The 24,000-nt window shown below is 42.8% G+C and overlaps 1 protein-coding gene across 2 annotated transcripts in view; it reads right to left on the bottom strand.

The window, feature by feature from the left end:
- LOC120560201 (scavenger receptor cysteine-rich type 1 protein M130-like) overlaps positions 1 to 24,000 on the bottom strand; it is a 97,633-nt gene that overhangs the window by 59,848 nt on the left and 13,785 nt on the right. The window contains exons 4-10 of one of the 2 annotated variants that reach the window (XM_039802463.1): positions 23,960 to 24,000; positions 23,579 to 23,866; positions 13,350 to 13,664; positions 12,966 to 13,256; positions 8,217 to 8,549; positions 7,696 to 7,778; positions 4,905 to 7,517 (exon numbers count right to left, since the gene is read on the bottom strand). The exon at positions 23,960 to 24,000 is cut by the window's right edge and continues 274 nt beyond it. In XM_039802463.1, the coding sequence (XP_039658397.1) occupies positions 7,398 to 7,517; positions 7,696 to 7,778; positions 8,217 to 8,549; positions 12,966 to 13,256; positions 13,350 to 13,664; positions 23,579 to 23,866; positions 23,960 to 24,000 (1,471 nt within the window). In that variant the 3' untranslated portion in view covers positions 4,905 to 7,397. Of the gene's footprint in view, positions 1 to 4,904; positions 7,518 to 7,695; positions 7,779 to 8,216; positions 8,550 to 12,965; positions 13,257 to 13,349; positions 13,665 to 23,578; positions 23,867 to 23,959 lie in introns of those variants that run through there. The other variant, XM_039802462.1, reaches the window with a different exon arrangement.

Genomic DNA, 24,000 nt, shown 5'->3' with positions numbered 1-24,000 from the left:
CCTACTTCAACAGTTTACTACAATAACAGAACTACAGGCCTCCTACTTCAACAGTTTACTACAATAACAGAACTACAGGCCTCCTACTTCAACAGTTTACTACAATAACAGAACTACAGGCCTCCTACTTCAACAGTTTACTACAATAACAGAACTACAGGCCTCCTACTTCAACAGTTTACTCCAACAGCCAAATAACGGGACAGTTTTTCCAACCAGCTGAGTCATGTATTGTCTCTGTTGCTGTCTTAATGAGGAAGAATGGTTCTGCTGACACTGAGACATCAGGGAAGAAATGTCTGTCTGAAGCCATCCATGCATCTCGTCAGTCAACAAAAAGCATAAACTTTATTCATATTTACTATTGATCGTTTCTGATGTTAATCGGAGGATTTGTTTTAAGAGACTCGGCTTCTTCTTAGCTGAAGTCTGACAACACAGAAAAAACAGCCGATTCAAATAATAATGTTTGGATTTACGGATGATTTTATTAATTTTTTTGGTGTCACTTATAATTCCACACATTTAAACATCAATAGAAACAAATAACAAGATCATAGATGCATTAATTAATCATTTTGGCAATCACCTCATTCATCCATCTCCACCTCCACCTCTGTGCTCCTAGCCCACGGCTAACCACTATCACGGAGCTCTCCGTCCCTCCGCTCGGCATCATGATCAAATATTCAACTCTGCAACTGGTCCAATTCGTCAACTACTCCATTCCATCCTGCATCCCAGTCATCAAACAGCTTCCGGACTTCTACGCGACGCCGTTACATCCACAAAAGCTCGCCGCAAGTTTGTTTTCTTCCACCACGGACAATCCATTCCATCCATCTGGTCACCTGCACGCTCTGTTGCACCTGTCCCACGTCATCTGAATGCTTCACCCACTGGTTCACACAGGGCTGAACGCATCATCAGGCTACACAGAAAACCGGACCGGACTACAGTGCTTTCCCCACTTCACATACACTCAATCATACTCTCCAATCATTTGCTAATCGGCTCACTGTCCCCCTCAACTGCAATACCCACACCCCAACGACCACACGCTGCTAACCGGGACAACCTCAGATCTCTCCAGCCTGCCCCCATCCCACCACCCTCTCACCATGCCAACTTTGCCCTCCTCACCCCGATCCGCTCAACAATAAAGCCCCTGTCCTCCATGAACTAATCCTCGACAAAACTCTTGACTTCCCTTCTGCTCACCGAAACCTGGCAACAACCCAACGACTTCTTCTCCCTCAACCAAGCATCCCCCTGGCTACAACTACATCTGCAAACCCCGCCCCTCCACCATGGAGGTGGCCTCGCGCCGTCATTTTCAATCAGAACTTCCGGATCACAGAACTCACCCTCCCCTCAGTATCATCGTTTGAATATCTCGCCTTCAAAACTCTTTCCTCCATGACAGTCATCCTCATTTACCGGCCACCTAAAACAAATCCCTTCCTTCCTCTCGGTTTTTACTGAACTCCCTCACACTCGCCTCATCTCTATCTCCCCCGTCTGCTGCTACTCGGTGACTTAAACATCCACATGGACTCCCCCCACGCAAGCTCTCATCAGAATTCAAAATTTTACTGGATAACTTCTCTCTCACCCAACATGTCACATTCCCCACCCATGAAAAGGTCACATCCTCGACCTGGTCTGCTCCACCAACAAACCAGTGCTCGACCTCCATCCATGGCCTCTTTCCCCTCTCTGATCACAAACTGATACGGTTCACCATCCCTTCTCCAACCCCGCCCCCGCCTCACTCAGAGAAATCACCTTCCGCAACCTCAAATCTATCAATCCCCACCATCTCTCTGACCTGCTCTCCACCACTCTCCACCTGGACTCAACCCTCACCTCACCCGATGACCTCACAGACCACCTCAACTCCACCTTGTCTACCTCCCTCAACACCCTGGCCCCCTCAAAACAAAACTCGTCACTTTTAACACCTCTTCACCCTGGTACACACCTGCACTCCGAAAATGAAACAAACTGGCCGCCAACTTGAACGTCTGACAAAGAAATCATCCCTCACAGTCCATCATGAAGCCTATAAATCCCATCTCATCGCCTACAAAGATGCCCTCATTGCTGCCAAATCTGCCTACCTCTCCACCATCCTCACCGACCCCTGCCAAAACCCCAGAACCCTCTTCTCCACATTGAACAACCTCATCAAGCCTCGGACCAACAGCCTCCCTTACCTCTACTCCGGATCTCTGCAACTCATTCCTCCACTTTTTCACTGACAAAATCAATCTCATTTACAAATCCCTATCCCCTGTATCTGACCTTCCAGGATCTACTCCAGCACCTACCTTGGACCCTCCTCTCTCCATCCCTCCAGACCTCCCGACCCCTCCTCCACACTTCCTCCTCTCCCAGTTTAACCCAGTCCTCCTCCCGAAATCTCCAAACTCATCAGCTCTTCCAAACCCACTACCTGCTCCCTGCCGGCCCCTCCCTACTCCACTTCTGAAGTCCTGCCTCCCGGTCCTATGCCCCTACCTCACTAACCTCTTCAACTCCTCACTGTCCCTTGGAACTGTCCCCTCTGCTTTCAAAACGCCGCTGTCACCCCAATCCTTAAAAACCTGGTCTGGATCCTTCCTCTACCACAACTACCGCCCAATATCCAACCCTCCCTTTCGGTCTCAAAACCCTGGAACGCATAGTCGCCTCACAACTACAAACCCATCTTCTTGCCAATAACCTATTCGAACCTCTCCAATCTGGTTTTCGCCCCTACACAGCACAGAAACCGCTCTCCCTCAAAGTCCTCAACGACCTCCTCACCTTTGCTGACACCGGTTCCCTCAACATCCTCATCCTCCTCGACCTGAGTGCAGCCTTCCCGATACTGTGAGCCATAACATCCTGCTCACCAGACTCAAAGACCTCGGTATCGGACGGCACTGCACTCAGCTGGCTCCACTCCTACCTTTCCAACAGATCCCATTTCATCTCTCTCCACAACCACACCTCTGCCACAGCCACAGTCACTCAAGGTGTTCCCCAAGGCCGCGTACTCTGGCCCCTCCCTCTTCATCATCTACATCCTCCCTCTTGGTCAGATACTCCGCCACTTCAACCTGGACTTCCACTGCTATGCTGACGACACCCAGATCTACCTCAGCACCAAATTCCCCACAATCCTCCCCTCTCCCACATCAACTCCTGTCTGTCAGCTATTAAAACCTGGATGCAACACAACTTCCTCAAACTCAACAGCGCAAAAACAGAATTCCTTCTGATCGGCTCCAAATCCACACTCAGCAAAACCAATAACCCCACTCTCACCATCCGACGCACCATTGTCTCCCCCATCTCCCCAGGCCGCGCAACCTTGGCGTTATCTTTGATTCCACCCTCTCCCCTTGAGCCTCACATCCGTCAAGTCATTAAAACCTCCTTCTTTCACCTCGCAACATCGCCAAAATCAGACCCTCTCTCACACCCCCGCTGCTGAAAGACTCATTCACGCCTTTCATCTCCTCCCGACTGGACTACTGCAACTCACTTCTCCTCGGCATCAGCTCTACCAACACCAACCGACTCCAACTGGTCCAGAACTCAGCCACCGCCTCATTACCTGCTCCAAATCCTGGCACCACATCACTCCAGTCCTAAAACAACTCCACTGGCTTCCCATTTCCCACCGGATCACCTACAAAATCCTGGTCCTCACCTATAAAGCCCTCCACCATCTGGCCCCTCATACCTCACTGACCTCCTCTCCCTTACCAACCCTCACGGTCCCTCAGATCCACCTCAGCCGGTCTCCTCTCCATCCAAAAGTCCAACCTGCGCTGTTTTGGGGACAGAGCCTTCTCCAGAGCAGCTCCCAGGCTCTGGAACTCCCTCCCCAAGAGATCCGCACCTCTGAGTCCCTCACCATCTTCCAGTCCCGCCTCAAGACCCATCTCTTCACCTCAGCCTACCCATAGTCCACCTGCCCCCCTCCCTTTTTCATCTGTATCTTGTTTTGTTCTACTTGTTTTGTTTGCTCGTTTTGTTTTGTTATGTTTTTATAATCTACCCTGCCCTGTAAAGCGACTTTGAGTCCATGAAAAGCGCTATATAAATTCAATTTATTATTATTATTATTAACAAGTACACTTGTTTCAACTTACAAATAGAAACAATGAAATAAAGACCCCAAAAATACGAAAAGAATAAAGAGAGGACTAATTAATTAATTAATTAATTAATTTGGCCATTATATCACTGAAAATACCAATGTAACGCAATGCTGTTGGACAACATTCATAAAAAGGATTAACTACAGAAATGAGCAAAAATCCGGGTAACTAATAAAAGCACAATTGTTACAAAATAAGAAAATTCATTCAATACAAAAATAAGCAAAATCCAATGTTACAAAATAAGTAAAAATCCTGTTACAAACAAAAACATCAACAATTTGTGAATCCCATTTCTGACCAAAGATTCTCGAAGAGACGACTTGAAACTAGCGATGCTCCGCTCTGAACGATACCAGTTAAAAATGTCTAATAATAATAATCAGACCCAAACAGAATCAGCAGAATTTAGGAGCGTGTTTACTTGTTGTTGCTTTGAGCATCGGAGGTCTGCTGAGATACGACGAGAAACACGATGAGAAATGACCCACAGCCAAGTGGCGTGTTATCGTGAGGCTACGGTTGGGTTTAGGAACCGTTGGTTTAGGAAAAGAACAAACGTGGAGAGGAAACAAACGCGGGACCAGATCCCCGGTCTCCTGGGTGAGAGTCCTGTGTTTGACCCGCCCACCCCCCCAACCAAACTCCCTACGCAGATTTTCTCCCTTTCATACTACTCGCTACGGCGTCAATTCACACGCAATCAAAGGTAATGTAAGTCAATGGAGGCCAAATGGCGTTGATAAACATGCAAATAAGCGAGTATGCGTCTTGATAACACGCCAATCATGGCATACAAATTGGCATGTCATTAATACGCCACTACATGACATCAGTCTGCATCTGCACACAATGCCATGACACAGACCTAACTCAAAATCAACAAAATATCTCTTTAATTTATTACTTAATCAAAAATCTAACTGCAACAGGGAGAAAGTTGTTTCAGTCATTTCCCCTCTTCATCTGATGACCTGTTCTCACACTGTGTAACTTACAAAGAATACAAATGTTATACAATGTTGCTTTAAGCACATGATTAATAAAAAATGCCTAATTACAGAAATAATCAAAATCCTGATAACAAATATCAGCACAATTGTTATAAAATAACAATAATTTTTACTTATTTAAAAAAAAGAAGTAAAATCCATCATTACACAATAAGTAAATTACTGAAATATTAAAACAAACAATTGTAAAGTCCAGTTCAGACCAAAGATTGAGGACGAGATGAGAGTAAACTTTAGTCTCCCTGAGAGTCTCCGGTCTGCAGCGTTCTGAAAGCTGCCAGTTTCCACCAATGAGACGAGACCGTGGATCATCTCCATAGAAACCACTCTCGGGACTTCTGCTCTAACTTCAGACTTTTCTGGTGTTTTGTAGCTGGATATTATTTATAGTATCTGAAGATATGAATGAGGAGAGTGATAGTGAGATACTTGCTACAGCTGCATTACCAGTAGAGATGAAACAGAGAAAACTATGTTTTATTTCTCTGATTCTCTGCTTTGTTCTAACGCTGCTCTTCTCTCTTCAGTCTCTCTCTAGCTCGCTCCACCACATACCGTGCTCACGGCGCTCGTTGAGCCTCCGTCTAAAACTCTGACATTTCACCAGCTGACAGCTTGTAACATAGAAATAAAATGGATTCTGGATCATTTTGTTTCTATAGTTTGTTGCTGACTTGACCAGCTGACTTCTCTATTGGCTGTTGAAACAGGAGACGTCTCTTATGTTATAAACCAGCCTCTGGAGACTCCACCAGCTGAGTCACAGCGACACCATCAGCTGGTTTGAGTCGAGCTGAGACGGGCCGGTTCAGACCGCTTCAACATTTCCTTCAATGTTCTTAAACGGTTTCGCTTTTGTCTCGAATCTTTGGGCTGAACTGGATTTCATGAAATAGGAAATAGCATTAATTACAAAAGTAAGAAAAATCCATCATTACACAATAAGTAAATTCCTAAACTACAAAAACAAACCATTCTTATGAAATGAGATGAAATGTGTGTGAAAACAGCCTCTGATGTTTAATATTGTACTGTGTGTGTGAGCTACATGACTTTGATTCCTTCATTGTATTTCTTTAATCCCAAACACCAACAGATCGTCACCATAGCACCAGATGTTGTTCACCAACCTGGAACGTTTTCTGGTGTTTCACGATAAAATCCTAATCAAAGAATTTTTAGTTTTTGTCAATTCTTTTTTTCCATTTATTTTAATTAGGGATGTCAACACGAAAACATCTAATTGTGATTAATTGTATGATTGTCTGTAGTTGACTTGTGATTTAACGCAAATGGCACATTTTTTATCTGTTCTAAATGTAATTTAAAAGGCATGTTTTTCAAGTTTTTAAAGCTCAAGTGGTGTTTGTGACTTAACATAATCCGGTGGTAACTCAGATCACATCAACAGTACATGCAGATAACTTTAGTCTTGAGGAGAGAACCATCTGGAAGGGCTGTGAAACTCAACGACATTCAAAAGACTCTTTTCTTTATCCCAGTTATGACTTGCTGGAAAAACCAAAGAAATTGAGATGGCCGCATGGGAAAGTTTGGCCTGGGTGGATACTAAAAATGGGCGAGTGCGGAAGCTATTTTAAGGTTGTCGACCACACTTCCCAGTTGTACCTTGAAGGGTAACTACTGCTTTTTCAGCTACTTTGTAGGGTAAGTGGTTTTTCTTTGGCAATCTTTTAACAAAACCGTTTTGGGGTTAGGAGGGTTAATACAGGACCAGTGTCAAAGATGGTTGTTCCCATCTGTCACTTAGACACAAAAACATAGTAAAATAGGGTCCAGGTTGAAATGGTAGTTACCCTCTAATTGTGCTTGTGAATGGCAAAGCTCTTTAACAATTTTGGGAATACCAGGGGGTTTCAGTGAAAATAAAAAAATTTAAAAATGAGTTGGAACCTTTCCAAATCAAGGAGTTCTGTAGAATGTGACCCAATTCTGGTGGTCCTGGGTCCATCCTAAGGACCCCTACTGGGTCCCTAAAACAGGGTCTGGACATATGGGAAGAATAATGCTTGTCAGTAAAATGTATTTTTTAAAATTCATATTTCCTCTCAGATTGGACCCAGAGACTCCAGATTTTGTACACAAGTACCCAGCATGTGCCAATCTAAATGAATTGAAGTTTTGTAAGGGTAAATAAATGGGAATAATTCCAAGTTGGGGTAAAAAGGTGTATAAATGCTTAACCTCCATGAGCTCCTTGGAGGTGCTACTCTGCTTCCTGAGCTCCTTCCTCTTCAGTCGGCCCTCCTTCAGCTGCAGGGACACCCAGGTTATAATAATCCGGCTCAATGTTCTTCTGTCTGCACGGCAGCTGCCCCCTTCTGGCCTGGAGAGACATGACAAAACACAGATGTGACTTCCTGCATCACTCCTCTCTTCAGTTTAACAAACACAGTCAGTGGTGGAAACAACAACAGAGAAAGAGAGAGAGAGAGAGAGAGAGAGAGAGAGAGAGAGAGAGAGAGAGAGAGAGAGAGAGAGAGAGAGAGAGAGAGAGTCCGTACCCTACAGTAGAAGTAAAGGACAATGTTCTCCACCAGCAGAATCAGTGGCAGGAGGATCGCTCTGATGATTAAAGGCTTCGGATCTGATGGAACACATGGACAATAAACACATCACACAACATCATGAGTCCAACAGCTCCCATTAAACACAAACTGACCTGAAATCTAAAATCACTTCAACATGGACACTTATCTCTCACACTTAGTGCACTTCATATTTACTTTATATCATAACATGGTCAGAGCTTTGTGATTGGTCACATCCAAAGGTGATTCTCATAGTGAAACACCTCGCTCAGTTCTCAGAGAACCAGAGTTATTCTTGTAACCAAACATGCTCTGTCCTTCAGTTAATTGTTAGCTGTTACCATTTTTACACTTTGTATGAGTTTGGTTACTATCTGACACGTGTAACACGATGACTGTCGTCACAGAGGTAGTCCAGAAACATGTTGTCAGCTGATCATTTTCACTCAGTTTGGACCAATCATCTTCTCCAATCCTGTAAACAGTCAGCTTACCCATGACGCTGAGAGAGAGCACACGGCTCTCAGAGGAGAAGTTATGAGAGAAAACATAGAGGTGATAAACACAGCTGTAGCTTCCTTGGTGGGCGGCCTCTGCAGCAGGAAACAGGAAGTGGGCAGAGTGATTGACAGCTGGCTGGGTGTAGTTGTGTGCTGAGTTGGAGGAGGTGAAGGTGAGCTGGAAGGAGCCTCCTGGGTACTGTGGCTGGATGGAGCAGCTGATGGTGAAGGTGGAGCCCCAGAACACCTGGAACACCTCCTGCTGGTCCTCCTCGGAGACCCCAACCATGGTGGAGGACACAGAGATGTTGGGCTGAAGCAGCAGGCCTGTAAACACAGAGACAGACAGACAGACAGACAGACAGACAGACAGACAGACAGACAGACAGACAGTTTGAAGCTTCCAGAAACAAGTCCACTTCTCTACACTTCAGGATGTCATTGTCCTGGATAACTTTACAGTTCAGTCCAATGGAAACCACTGACTGTCATCGTGAGCAAACTAATGCATTATTCTTCAATTCTGTCTGCAATGTCACCCTTTGGGATAAATGTGCATCGTCAATTTGGTTCACTGAAAGTTCTGTTTTTGCTGCTGACAGACTCAAATTCTTATTTTAAGTGTCTGACAACATTTGAAAGGATCCCTACAGAGATAGACATTTAAGCCCTCTTTAAGACCTTTCTGTTAAACCAGAAACAGCTCTGAGGTCACTAACACTAAACCCAACAGACTCCATTTAGAAAAACATTACTTTTTTAAACTATGTGTTTATTTCAACCAAAACTAGAGTTGTGATGGTTGGAAAAGTGGAAAGACGACCGAAAACGGGCTTTCATAGTTTTATTTTGTTTCTCTTTATTTTGTTTTCTCTTCACATTCACTCACAAACACACACACAAACTAACACACACAGACACACACACACACAAACAAACACACACAGACACATACATACACAGTCCCATAAATGCACACACAAACACACACACACACAGTCACACACAGTCACATATATACACATTTATATACACACACACACACACACACACACACACACACAACACACACAATCACGCACACACACGCACACACACGCACACACACACACACAAAAACAGTTTTTATTTATTTAGCTTTTTCTTTTTCACAGTGAAATACTTTGTGTCTTTTATTTTAAGTTTTTGTATGTTGTTCGAAATAAAAGCATTAACTGCTGACAGACTCAGATTATTATTCTAAGTGTCTGACAACATTATAGAAAGGATCCCTACAGAGATAGACCTTTAAAACCTCTTTAAAGTGCCCACATTATAAAAAAAAACACTTTTTCTGGGATTTGGGGTGTTCTTTTGTGTCTCTGGTGCTTCCACACACATACAAACTTTGAAATATATCCATCCATGGTGTTCTGAGTGAGATACGGTTTCTGAATGTGTCCTGCCTTCAGTCTCTGTGATGTCACAGTCCAAAATGAGCTGGCTAGCAACAACCGTTAGCTCGTAGCGCTAGCATGCTACTTCGTTCTCAATAGCAAAGCACTGCTACAACACACACAAGTTAACCATAATCTACAAAAGAACTACTTACATGTGCGCCCTCATTTAGAAGTCTCCCAGCTAATCCTGCCTTGTAACTGACCAAAGTTGGAGAAACAGCTTTCTTTTACTGTCTCTAGAGTTAGCTAGCTGACATGCTCTACATCTGAGCTACTGAGCATGTGCGAGTGCAATCAAAGATAGTACAGAAGAAGAAAAGAGGTCTCACTCTGTAGCTAAAACAGAAACCAGGTGAAAAGAGGATCTGCAGCAGTGAGAGAGAGCTGTGCAGAACAACTAAAATATGGTGTTTTTTGAAAATTAAACTATGTAAACCTATTCTGTTACAACCTTAAAATACAGTTATGAACCTGAAAATGAGCAGAATATGGGCGCTTTAAGACCTTTCTGTTAAACCAGAAACAGCTCTGAGGTCGCTAACACTAAACCCACCAGACTCCATTTAGAAAAACAGTACTTTTAGCGTGTATAGAGCCAGACTATTTTAACATGTAAATCAGTAAACTATGTGTTTATTTCAACCAAAACTAGAGTTGTGATGGTTGGAAAAGTGGAAAGACGACCGAAAACGGGCTTTCATAGTTTTATTTTTTTTCTCTTGACTTTAGAAGCTGTGTATTTTATGATGATAAAATTACTGTTTATTTACATGGAGTCTGGTGGGTTTATAGAACGCAATTTTGCAGATGTTTTTTTTATATGTCAAAAAAGGATCTTACTCTTTAACATTAATCCTTTCCATAATGTTGTCAGACACTTAGAATATTAATCTGAGTCTGTCAACGGTAAAAACAGAACTTTAGTGAAGGTAAATACAAGCTAAACAGTTGTCCTATTAACTTACATTGTAGCTTGTTTCACTGCTGCTGACTGCAGAGATCTCTCTTAATGCTGGACCAATGTCAAAGATTGTTGTTCCCATCAGTCACTTAGAAACTAAATCAGGGTTTCCCACACAGACTAATTGGACCAATGTCAAAGAGCTCTTATTCTATGAAACTAAACACTGAAAATAAATAGGATAATAAAAAAGAAAACGTGTGCATTATGAGATCTCCGGTCAAATTTGTTAATGATAACCCAGTAATGAGAACACTAAAACAGGGCTTCCCACACATAGACACACACAAACACACACACAGTCTCACACACACACACACAGTCTCACACACACATACACACACAGACACACAGACACACACAGACACACACACACAGTCACACACACACACACACAGTCACTCACACACACACACACACACACACACGTCACTCACACACACACACACACACACACACACACAAACACAGTCACTCACAAACACACACACACACAGTCACAGACGGGGACACACACACTCACACACACAGACGGACACACACACAGACACACACACACTCTCACACACACACACACACACACACACACACACAGACACACACTCCACTCTCACACACACACACACACACACAGACACACACTCACTCTAACACTCACAGACACACACACAGACACACAGACGGACACACACACAAACACACAATCACAAACACACACACACACACACCCACAGACGGACACACATAAACAGACAGAAACACACACACACACACTCACACAGACGGACACACACACACATAGACACACAGACACACACACACACACAAAGACACACACAGAAACACGCACACACACAGACACACACAGACACACACACAGACGGACACACGCACACACACACACTCGCACACACAGACGGACACACACACGCACACACACAGACATACAGACACACACACACAAAGACACACACACACACACACACAAACAGACACACACACACAGAGACACAAACACAAATAAGGACACAGTCACAAACACACACACACACACACAGAGACACACACACACACACGCACACATACACAGATACAGGCACACAGGGCTCAATTTTAGGCCCTCTTCTCTCTCTATCTACTTCCACTTGGCTCCATACTTAGGAAGTATGGTATGTCATTTCACTGTTATGCAGATGATAGTCAGATCTATGTCCCTCTAAAAAAGAATGAAACTGTTGGTCCTTTACTTAAGTGTCTTCATGACATAAAGGCCTGGATGGCTTTTAACTTTTTAAGTTTTAATGAAAGTAAGACAGAAGTGATGTTTTTTGGTGGCACCGCTGGGGCCCCTGGTGCTCATTTGGGTTCCTTGAGTCAATATATTAAGCCAACTGTCACTAATCTAGGGGTTAAAATTGACCCCGATCTTAAGCTTGACAGACAGATTAGGTCAGTAGTTAAAACAAGTTTTTTTCATTTGAGGCAATTGGCCGAAATAAAGCCATTCCTTTCTAGGCAGCATTTTGAGACAGTAATCCACGCCTTTGTCACCACTCGGCTGGATTACTGTAATGCACTGTACATGGGGGTCAGTGGGTCCTCTATTGCTCGTCTCCAGTTGGTGCAAAACGCTGCTGCACGTCTTTTAACTGGAACACGTAAATACGAGCATATTTCCCCCATTTTATCGTCACTGCATTGGCTCCCTATATATCACAGGATCCATTTTAAGATTCTTTTATTTGCTTTTAAAGGCCAAAATGGCCTTGCCCCTCCTTACATCTCTGAGCTGCTACACCCCTATAGACCCACCTGTTCTCTCAGGTCAGCCGATCAACTGCTCCTAAGTGTGCCGAAAACAAAGCGCAAGCTAAAAGGGGACCGTGCCTTTTCTGTAGCAGCTCCTAAATTGTGGAACGATTTACCACTGCACATTAGACAGGCATCTTCACTGTCTATTTTTAAGTCTCTTCTTAAAACCCATCTTTATTCTTTGGCCTTTGAAAACTGAAATTGACAATTCATGTTTGGTTATACTGATCGTATTGGTTTCATTGTATGGATTTTTATTGTTTGTACTTGTATTATAGGGGTCATGTGAGTTTTTGTATTTTAGGGCTTTTATGTATTTGTTTATTGTTTTACTGTAAAGCACTTTGTGTCCTCTTTGGATTTTAAAGTGCTCTATAAATAAATTTTGATTGATTGATTGATTGATTGATTGACAGATGGACACACACACACCGTCACTCACACACACACATATGAAATAAAAACACACATATGAAATAAAAACATTTATTCATTCATTCATTAATTCATTCATGTCTTTGATGGGCTTACCTGAACAGGTGAGATGAAGGACGGAGGAAGAGGAATCTGACGCAGCACACTCCCTCAGAGTAGATCCAGACTCAACACAGTCAGACCAGATCCTCCACATAGATCTGTATGAGGACTCTTCTCTCTCTACAGAAACCGCAGAGCCACAGTCTAACTCTCTGCAGGCAGCAGCTGCTCTCTTCAGGGTCCACTCAGAGTTATAGCCATCCACTGGTCTCCATTCTCCTTGTTTCACCTCCAGTGATCCTCTACAGCGACTGACTCCTCCCACCAACCTGACAGCATCAGGCTCTGAACAGAAACCAGAGAGTCATCAGCAAAAGAACAAAGTGAGTTTCATTAGAACAGAAATGAACCAAATCAGAGCTGCAGTTCCTCTTCTACCTGAGCAGGTGAGTCCAACAGCTTTTCCAGGTGAGCAGGTGTTTCTATCTGAGCCTGAGCTGCTACAGTCCAGGAGAGCAGACTCATGGCCTCCACACTGGAACTCTTTGGTCCTCATTGGAGGCTCTACTTCTCCATAGAGCGCCCCCTGGAGGACTGAAGGAGCCCCACAGCCAAGCTCCCTACAGACCACCTCTGCATCCTGCTGGTCAAAGTCATCTTCACACACTGAGGACCAGCGCTGGGTAGACTGGTTAGTCTTCACCTCCAGTCTGCCTGAGCACAGACTGGTCCCATTCACCAGCCTGACAGAGTCTGGAGAGATGATAGAAGATACAATAGAGAGAGAGAAAAGACACCAGACATCATTAACAACAGAACTCACCTTCATACCATGGTCACACCCCCAGGTAAAGTGTGAAGTGATAACATACAAACTCAATGGACATACGCAAATAGACGAAATTTGTGTCATTCAAGCCGCCGTGTATTCGTGTGAGTTGAAATATTTGAACTGGAGAAAGAAATGTGTGTGACGCTGTGTCTTTAAAGTGTTTAGATCCTCCTGATGTCCTCACGTTGTTGAAGCAGAAATGGAGGAACAGATGATTGTAGCTGTCTGTAGCTCCTCATTATTTACAGACAGCAGATGCAAAAGGAGCTTTCTTTGGGAAGAGTAAAACTACCTATTAAGTTCTGAAATAATGTGTCTGTTGTGTTGATGGAGCAGCTACAATGTTAGCATAGCTCTGATCCATCCAAACTCCATTCAGAAAACAACCATTTTAAAAGTTGTTTGCTTGTGGTCTTGCAGACAGACCTGATGAAGTATGGCTTCATACTTTTTACAAATCAGCATCATTATCTTGTTATTTCGACTCACATTTTATTTGTTTATTACAATTACAAAACAGGAAATATGAACCTCAAGTAGCGCTGGAAGTGGCAGTCATCAACTACACCCTGGCCCCTGAAGACTGTAGTTTTTGGTCTAGATGTCCTTGTTGGTGATTTATATGGTAGAAAGTGATGCTATACTCCATTACAGTCAGTCTTCAGCTGTAATGACGGTGTCACTGCCCGATGTGAGTCGCACATTCTCAGATTTAAACGGTTAACGGCATGGCGTGTCATACTGACATTTGTGAAATCTGTAAAACAAACTTTTACCTTTACGTACAATAACAGAAGATGGAAATCATTTAAAAAACTTCTTAGCTATCTATGATTGATTGCTAACGTTCGCTCCAAACGCCATTGAAGAGACAGCCTTTGTTGTGTTTGATTGCTAACTTGTAGCCAGCAGCAGCAGTCATTTCAAAAACATTTTAGCTATCGATGATTGTTTGATTGCTAACGTTAGCTCAAAACGCTGTTAGCATCTTGTAGGCTACTTGTCGCAAAGTAACGCATGCGCGACTCACATCTGCACTCGACTCACATCGGGTAGTGACAACGTACAGGAAGCCTGAAGTGTTGACGCCTGAACAGGATGCTGTGTGTTGATGTTGACACGTGTATCAGGTGTGATCTAGCATCTACCGATGATCTGGACCACACGGGATCTTTAAAAGAATTAAAAAGTCAAAGACAGACAGACAGACAGACAGACAGACAGACAGACAAAAAGACTGATAGTCAGACAGACAGAGGGACAAACAGACAGACAGTTTGAAGCTTCCAGAAACAAGTCCACTTCTCTACACTTCAGGATGTCATTGTCCTGGATAACTTTACAGTTCAGTCCAATGGAAACCACTGACTGTCACTGGGACAGAGGAAGGAGCACACACACGAGTATATAATGTAGGTCATGGTGAGCACACTAATGTATTATTCTTCAATTCTGTCTGCAATATCACCCTTTGGGACTAATGTGCATCGTCAATTTGGTTCACTGAAAGTTCTGTTGTTGCCGCTGACAGACTCAGATTATTATTCTAAGTGTCTGACAACATTATGAAAGGATCCCTACAGAGATAGATACGGTGGCCGACAGGGGCAAACGCCCTGCAACTTCAGAAAACACATGCAAATAGACAAAACACAAGCAAATTAAGAAAACAACTACATTAATTTGACAACACGTGCAGCCTTCAGCAAACGCGCTGCATATACACACAACACAACCAAATATACAAACGCGCTGCATATACATACAACACAACCAAATATACAAACGCGCTGCAATTAAAAAACGATGCAAAAAGAAAAGCAAACCCCGAAAAAAGAAGCGATGCAAAAAGAAAAACAACTTCATTAATTTGACAACACGTCGGAGCAATGGAGCAAGCAAAGCAGTTTTGTCTTTATTTGCAGGCGGGATTTATTCAGTTTGATAAATCCCACGTTAAATTGGCTGGTTTTTTAAACAGGGAGGGATTATAAATAGTCTGTTTTTTGTATTTCAAGAGCGAATTGCTCCACAATATGAATACAGATTGGTCACTTATTTTGTTGTATAATCACAATATTACACTTGAGGAGGTCTACACTTCAGTGATGCGCTTTCGGACCTGGAAATTAAACCCTCTTAATTAATGTGGCTTAAACAAACGTCAACGTTAAACACTGATGCAGTTTTAAATGTTTTATTACCACGAGTTTACGGACACGTTTACAGACTCTGCTGATTGAGTATCAGCTGTGACCCGAGCCGAGACACCCTCACCAAACGAGAGAAAACATAGGCTATCTCAAACATAGACGAAATATTTACAGTCTATGATCTCACCGTTGCACACCGTTCTGAGATTGAACGTCTCTCTCCTTCTCTCTCTCTCCCTTTCTCTCTCTCTCTCTCTCTCTCTCATAGACCGTTAGTAGGCTATGCTCTCCCCCCAGCCCAAAAAAAAATCATCTGTTCCACTGCTAGTGTAATATTGTGATTATACAACAAAATAAGTGACCAATCTGTATTCATATTGTGGAGCAATACGCTCTTGAAATACAAAAAATAGACTAGTTAAAATAGTCCCTCCCTGTTTATTAAACCATGCCAATTTACCGTGGGATTTATCAAACTGAATAGCCTAAATCCGGCCTGCACATAAAGACAAAACTGCTTTGCTTGCTCCATTGTGTTGTAAGTAATAGATCCCTGAAAAAGTTATTGTATTCATTAGCATGATTGCCGTACTGTTTAGTTCAAAAACATCCAAAACACCAAAGGAAGACGAGCCGACCAAACGCGAGCTTTTATTTTGAAAAGTCGAAGCTCGAGCACGGCACCAGCCTCCCGGCTGAGACGGGAGCATAGACTGTATATTACTAATATATTATATTATGTCATTAATAAGGGCATGAGACAGGTGTTCTCTTTTTACCATGCAGCCATACCCGACTCTAATAACAAGGCAGAAAAGAGGTCGAAAATCCAGCTGTTCCACTTAGCTGCTCCCTCTAGAGGCCTGGAGAACTTCCGTTGTGGAATCTGGATGCAGCGTTTTTCTTTTGCATTTGTTTTCGGGGTTTGTGTGCTTTTCTTTTTGCATCATTTTTTATTCGCATCGCGTTTATGTATTTGGTTGTGTTGTGTGTATTTGCAGCAAGTTTGCTGAATGCTGCACGTGTTGTCAAATTAATGTAGTTGTTTTCTTAATTTGCTTGTGTTTTGTCTATTTGCATGTGTTTTCTGAAGTTGCAGGGCGTTTGCCCCTGTCGGCCACCGTAGATAGACCTTTAAAACCTCTTTAAGACCTTTCTGTTAAACCAGAAACAGCTCTGAGGTCACTAACACTAAACCCACCAGACTCCACACACACACACACACACACACACACACATACACACACACACACACAAACACACAAACACACACAAACACACACACACACAGTCACAGACACACAACACACACACACACACACACAGACGCACACCTACACACACACACACTCTCACACACACAAACACACACACACGCAGACACACACACACACACACACAACCACACACTCACATACACACACAGATACAGACACAGACACACACACACAGACGGACACACACAGACACACAGACACACACACACAGACACACACACACACACAAACACACACAAAGACACACACGCAGACACACACACACACACACACACACACACACACACACACAGACCGACACACACTCTCTCACACACACACACCTATGCACGCAGACACACACACACACAGACGGACACAGGCACACACACACACACACACAGACACACACTCTCTTTCACACACACACCTATACACACACACAAACACACACACAGACACACACACAGACACACACACATAAACACCGCACTCATACACACAGATACACACACACAGACTAGAGGTGGGCGATATATCGTTTAGACGATAATATCCAAATTGTTGTCTGGACGATATGCAAAATTGGGATATTGAATATTTCATAATTTGTACAATCCGACCCCCCAAACATGAAAAGAGCTGAAGGAAGTTAAAGAGAAAACAAATAACGCACACTATAACCTTCTAAACAATTATATGTAGCGATTTTAATACTGTAGGGGTTTGTTTGACTGTATTTTTTGTACAAAATCACGATCGTCCCGCACGAGAGTAAGCTGCTACTAGTTCTTACCTGAGCGTTATGACGTTCACTCATGTCAACAAAGATGGCGGCGCGCGATTGTGCAGCGGCTCTCCTGTCGGTGTATATTTATACAAGTACGTACAGCACACTGAACTAATCAATACAGGACCACGATACAACACACTGAACTAATCAATACAGGACCACGATACAACACACTGAACTAATCAATACAGGACCACGATACAACACACTGAACTAATCAATACAAGACCACGATACAACACACTGAACTAATCAATACAGGACCACGATACAACACACTGAACTAATCAATACACCACGATACAACACACTGAACTAATAAATAGGACCACGATAAACACACTGAACTAATCAATACAAGACCACGATACAACACACTGAACTAATCAATACAGGACCACGATACAACACACTGAACTAATCAATACAGGACCACGATACAACACACTGAACTAATCAATACAGGACCACGATACAACACACTGAACTAATCAATACAGGACCAATACAAAACACTGAACTAATCAATACAAGACCACGATACAACACACTGAACTAATCAATACAAGACCACGATACAACACACTGAACTAATCAATACAGAACCACGATACACAACAATAGAATACAACACACTGAACTAATCAATACAACCACGATACAACACACTGAACTAATCAATACAGGACCACGATACAACACACTGAACTAATCAATACAGGACCACGATACAACAACTGAACTAATCAATACAGGACAACGATAAAACACACTGAACTAATCAATACAAGACCACGAACAACACACTGAACTAATCAATAGAAACCACGATACAACACACTGAACTAATCAATACAGGACCACGATACAACACACAACTGAACTAATCAATACAGGACCAATACAACAAACTGAACTAATAATACAGACAACGATACAACACACTGAACTAATCAATACAAGACAACGATACAACACACTGAACTAATAATACAGAACCACGATACAACACACTGAACTAATCAATACAAACCACGATACAACACACTGAACTAATCAATACAGACCAGATACAACACACTGAAAACAATAAACAAAACCAAGAACTAATCAATACAGACCAATACAACACACTGAACTAATCATAGGACCAATAACCACACTGAACTAATCAATACAGACCACGATACAACAACTGAATAATCAATAACCCACATACACACTGAACTAATAATACAAACAAGATACAACACACTGAACTAATCAATAAAAACTAAAAAATACAACACACGAATAACAATAAAAAAAAATAAAAACCAAATACACACACGAAATCAATACAGGACACGATACACACACTGAACTAAATACAAGACCACGATACAACACACTGACTAATCAATAACAAATAAAAAAATTAACACACGATACAACAACTAAAAAGACCAGAACAACACACTGACTAATAATACAAACCACGAACAACCACTGCAATAATAAGACCACGAACAAAAATAAAAAAACACACTGTAATAATACACCACATACAACACACTGTAATAATAAACAAACAATAGGCCAAACCACACTGACTAATAATACACACCCGATACAAACACTGCTAATCAAACAGACCACTACACCACTGACTAATAATACAGACCACGATACAACACATGACTAATAACAAGACCACATAACACACTGACTAATAATACAGACCACGATAACACACTGAACTAATCAATACAGCCAAAACAAAACTAAAATAAACAAACACTAATAAAACACCACGATAACACTACTAATCAAACAGGACCAACATAACACATACTATAATAGCCAAAACACACCTAATACAAGTACATCAACAACCACTGACTAATCAATATAGGACCAATACAACACACTGAACTAATAATACGCCAGATACAACAAAAAACACACACTAAAATACACACAAACACTTAATAAAACACATAACTGCTAATCAATAGGACCACGAACACACACTGAACTAATCAATACAGGCCAGATACACACTGAACTAATAATAAACCACGATAACACTGAACTAAAATAAGCACAATAACAACTGAACTAATCAATACGGCCACGATAACACACTGACTAATAACAGGACCACGATACAACTAACTAATCAATAAACCATACACACAACTAATTAGACCACGACACTGAACTAATCAATACAGACCACGATACAAACTAACTAATAAAAACAGATACACTGAACTAATCAACCAATAACACACTGAACTAATCAATACAGGACCACGATACAACACACTGAACTAATCAATAAAGACCACACTACACAACAACTCAACACCACGATACACACACTGAACTAATAATACAAGACCACGACAACACACTGAACTAATCAATACAGGACCACGATAACACACTGAACTAATAAATAGGACCACGATAAAACAAACTGAACTTATCAATATAGGACCACGAAACACACTGAACTAATCAATACAAGACCACGTCATCACACTGAACTAATAATACAGGACCAACGACAGCACACTGAACTAATCAATACAGGACCACGATACAACACACTGAACTAATCAATACAGGACCACGATACAACACACTGAACTAATCAATACAGGACCACGATACAACACACTGAACTAATCAATACAAGACCACGATACAACACACTGAACTAATCAATACAGGACCACGATACAACACACTGAACTAATCAATACAGGACCACGATACAGCACACTGAACTAATCAATACAGGACCACGATACAACACACTGAACTAATCAATACAGGACCACGATACAACACACTGAACTAATTAATACAGGACCACGATACAACACACTGAACTAATCAATACAAGACCACGATACAACACACTGAACTAATCAATACAAGACCACGATACAACACACTGAACTAATCAATACAGAACCACGATACAACACACTGAACTAATCAATACAGGACCACGATACAGCACACTGAACTAATCAATACAGGACCACGATACAACACAGCCGTTACGAGAGCCTTCCAGGCGGCTCATAACATCCCGGAGGATATAGCCTGACGGAGCCCTCCAGGTTGATGTCGGCGCTAGCATGGCGAGCTAGCTAACGGCAGAATGAGAACATAACTCAGACCAGACCAGAGGCGGAGGACTGCATGTTTGTGCACAATGAATGGAGTACCAACAGCAGGATCGTTGCCCAGCACGGCTCACCTGACCTGGAGCCCTGTCGGTAATATACTGACCATTTTATTTACTATGAAAACAGCACACTGCCATCTACATAGCCCCCGATGCTAACGTTAGCAAAAGTTTGGTTCACTGCTAACCGTAGTGAACAAACTGCAGCGCGATCACCGGGATACGGGATACAGGGGACTTTAACAAGGCGTCCTTAAAGTCTGTTCCCCTCCAGCTTTCTCCTAGCATGTAGATTGTGTTACTAGAGGGAAGAACACACTAGACCATGTTACTCTAACATCAAGAAAGCACACAGAACTGCACCTCTCCCTCACCTGGGCCAGTCAGGTCACATCCAACTCCTGATCCCAGCATGAGTCCCGGTCAGAAGGACTATACAGCCCAGTAGAAGGACTATCAGAACCTGGTCTGACCCGGCCCTGTCCCAGCTCCAGGACTGCTTCCAATAAGGACATGGTTGTGTGCAATATGTTACAGAACAGAGCCCTTTGTTTATTGTTATGATTTCATCTTGCTTGTACATTTTCCCAAGAGAACCACCGAAATAGCCTCCGAACACACACACGAACAGAAGGATTTCAAAAATATCGTCTGAATATCGATATCAAGATATTCATTTTTCTCTCACTCCCACCCCTAGTGTGTGTGTGTTACAGTGTGTGTGTGATTTTAAACGTAGTTGTGCGGTGTGCAGGTTGTTTGATGTGTGTGTTTTTCTGTGTGTGTGTTACAGTGTGTTGTGTGTGTGTGTGTGATTTTAAACGTAGCTGTGCGGTGTGCAGGTTGTTTGATGTGTGTGTGTTTCTGTGTGTGTGTTACAGTGTGTATGTGTGATTCTAAACGTAGCTGTGTGGTGTGCAGGTTGTGTGTGTGTGTGTGTGATGTGTGTGTGTGTGTGTGTGTTACAGTGTGTGTGTGTGATTCTAAACGTAGTTGTGCGGTGTGCAGGCTGTTTGATGTGTGTGTGTGTTACAGTGTGTGTGCGTGTGTGTGTGTTACAGTGTGTGTGTGTGATTTTAAACGTAGCTGTGCGGTGTGCAGGTTGTGTGTGTGATGTGTGTGTTTCTGTGTGTGTGTAATTGTAAACATTGTTTGTGCAGGCTGTTCTGTGGCGGTGGCGAGCTGGACCAGCGCCACCTGAAGCCCCGAGAGATGAACGGGACTCCGTGGATGCTGCGCCACTTCTACCCGGGTCCCATCACGCCGCTGGGCTTCAACCGCAGCACGCCCGCCAGCCGCCAGCCCCCACCCCTCTCCCCGCCCAAGTACGTGCAGGTGGAGCGCCACGTGATCCAGCCGCCGCCCATCAGCCCAATAGGCTGCCGCTGAGAGACAGGAGGACGCACGCCGCGCAGCGAGAGGTCTGGATGAGGACCTTCAGCTTCTTCACGCACAGAGAGCTCTGTGTCTGCAGGAGGGTCTGCAAGACCTGGAACAGGTGGTACACACACACACACACACACATATACACACACACACATCACATATACAAACACATATATATCACACACACACACACACACACACACACACGCATATGCACACCGAGAGCTGTGTGTCTGCATGAGGGTCTGCAAGACCTGGAACAGATGGTACACACACACACATATACACACACACATATATACACACACACACATATATCAGACACACACACTCACTCACACACACACACACACACACACACACACACACACACACACACACACACACACACACACACACAGCCCGCCCCTTCCGTGCATTGAAGGAAGAGAAGGAGAGGAGGAGCATCCAACATGATTCTGTAGAGGTAAAGACATCTGAATGGGTTGGCCGGGTGGATTTTGTGAAGGTGTGAAAACATGTTTGATTAATATTTATTATAATAAAGTTCTGAGTAACAAATTAGTAATGAAGGTATTATTGCGAACCGGGGGGGACAGACACAGGGCGACCTCCCCTCCACCCACCACAAATAGTTTTCTAATCTTTTGGGAAACACTGAAAAACAGGAACATATGGTCCAGGCTGACAAGCGGTAGTTACCCTTTAAAGTACAAAGTAATAAAATATTAAACTTTCTGTTAGAGGGGGGGGGGGAGGGGGGGGTGTATGATTTAAAGGTAAACTTAATGTATAACAACCGTATGTCCCCCACCACTCTGGAAGGATTTACATTCTTCATACTTTCTTTCAGACACAATTATTCATTTAACAGTTTTTATTTATTTAGCTTTTTCTTTTTTGCAGGGAAATACTTTGTCTTTTATTTGAAGTTTTTGTCACCTTTTGTTTGTTGTTCAAAATAAAAACATTAATTAATTAATTCATTGATTCATTCATTTAGTAATTTATTCAATCATTCATTCATTTATTCATTCATTCATGTCTTTGATGGGCTTACCTGAACAGGTGAGATTAAGGATGGAGGAAGAGTAAAATGATGCAGCACACTCCCTCAGAGTAGATCCAGACTCAGCACAGTCAGACCTGATCCACCACACAGATCTGTCTGAGGACTCTTCTCTCTTTACTACAGAAACAGCAGAGCCACAGTCTGACTCTCTGCAGGCAGCAGCTGCTGTCTTCAGGGTCCAGTCAGAGTACCAGCCATTCACTGGTCTCCATTCTCCTTGTTTCACCTCCAGTGATCCTCTACAGCGACTGTCTCCTCCCACCAACCTGACAGACTCTGAACAGAAACCAGAGAGTCATCAGCAAAAGAACAAAGTGAGTTTCATTAGAACAGAAATGAACCAAATCAGAGCTGCAGCTCCTCTTCTACCTGAGCAGGTGAGTCCAACAGCTTTTCCAGGTGAGCAGGTG

Source organism: Perca fluviatilis, chromosome 6 (genome assembly GCF_010015445.1).
Source record: "Perca fluviatilis chromosome 6, GENO_Pfluv_1.0, whole genome shotgun sequence".
In the NCBI taxonomy this organism is placed as follows: domain Eukaryota; kingdom Metazoa; phylum Chordata; class Actinopteri; order Perciformes; family Percidae; genus Perca; species Perca fluviatilis.
This window is presented reverse-complemented; position numbering and strand designations above follow the sequence as displayed.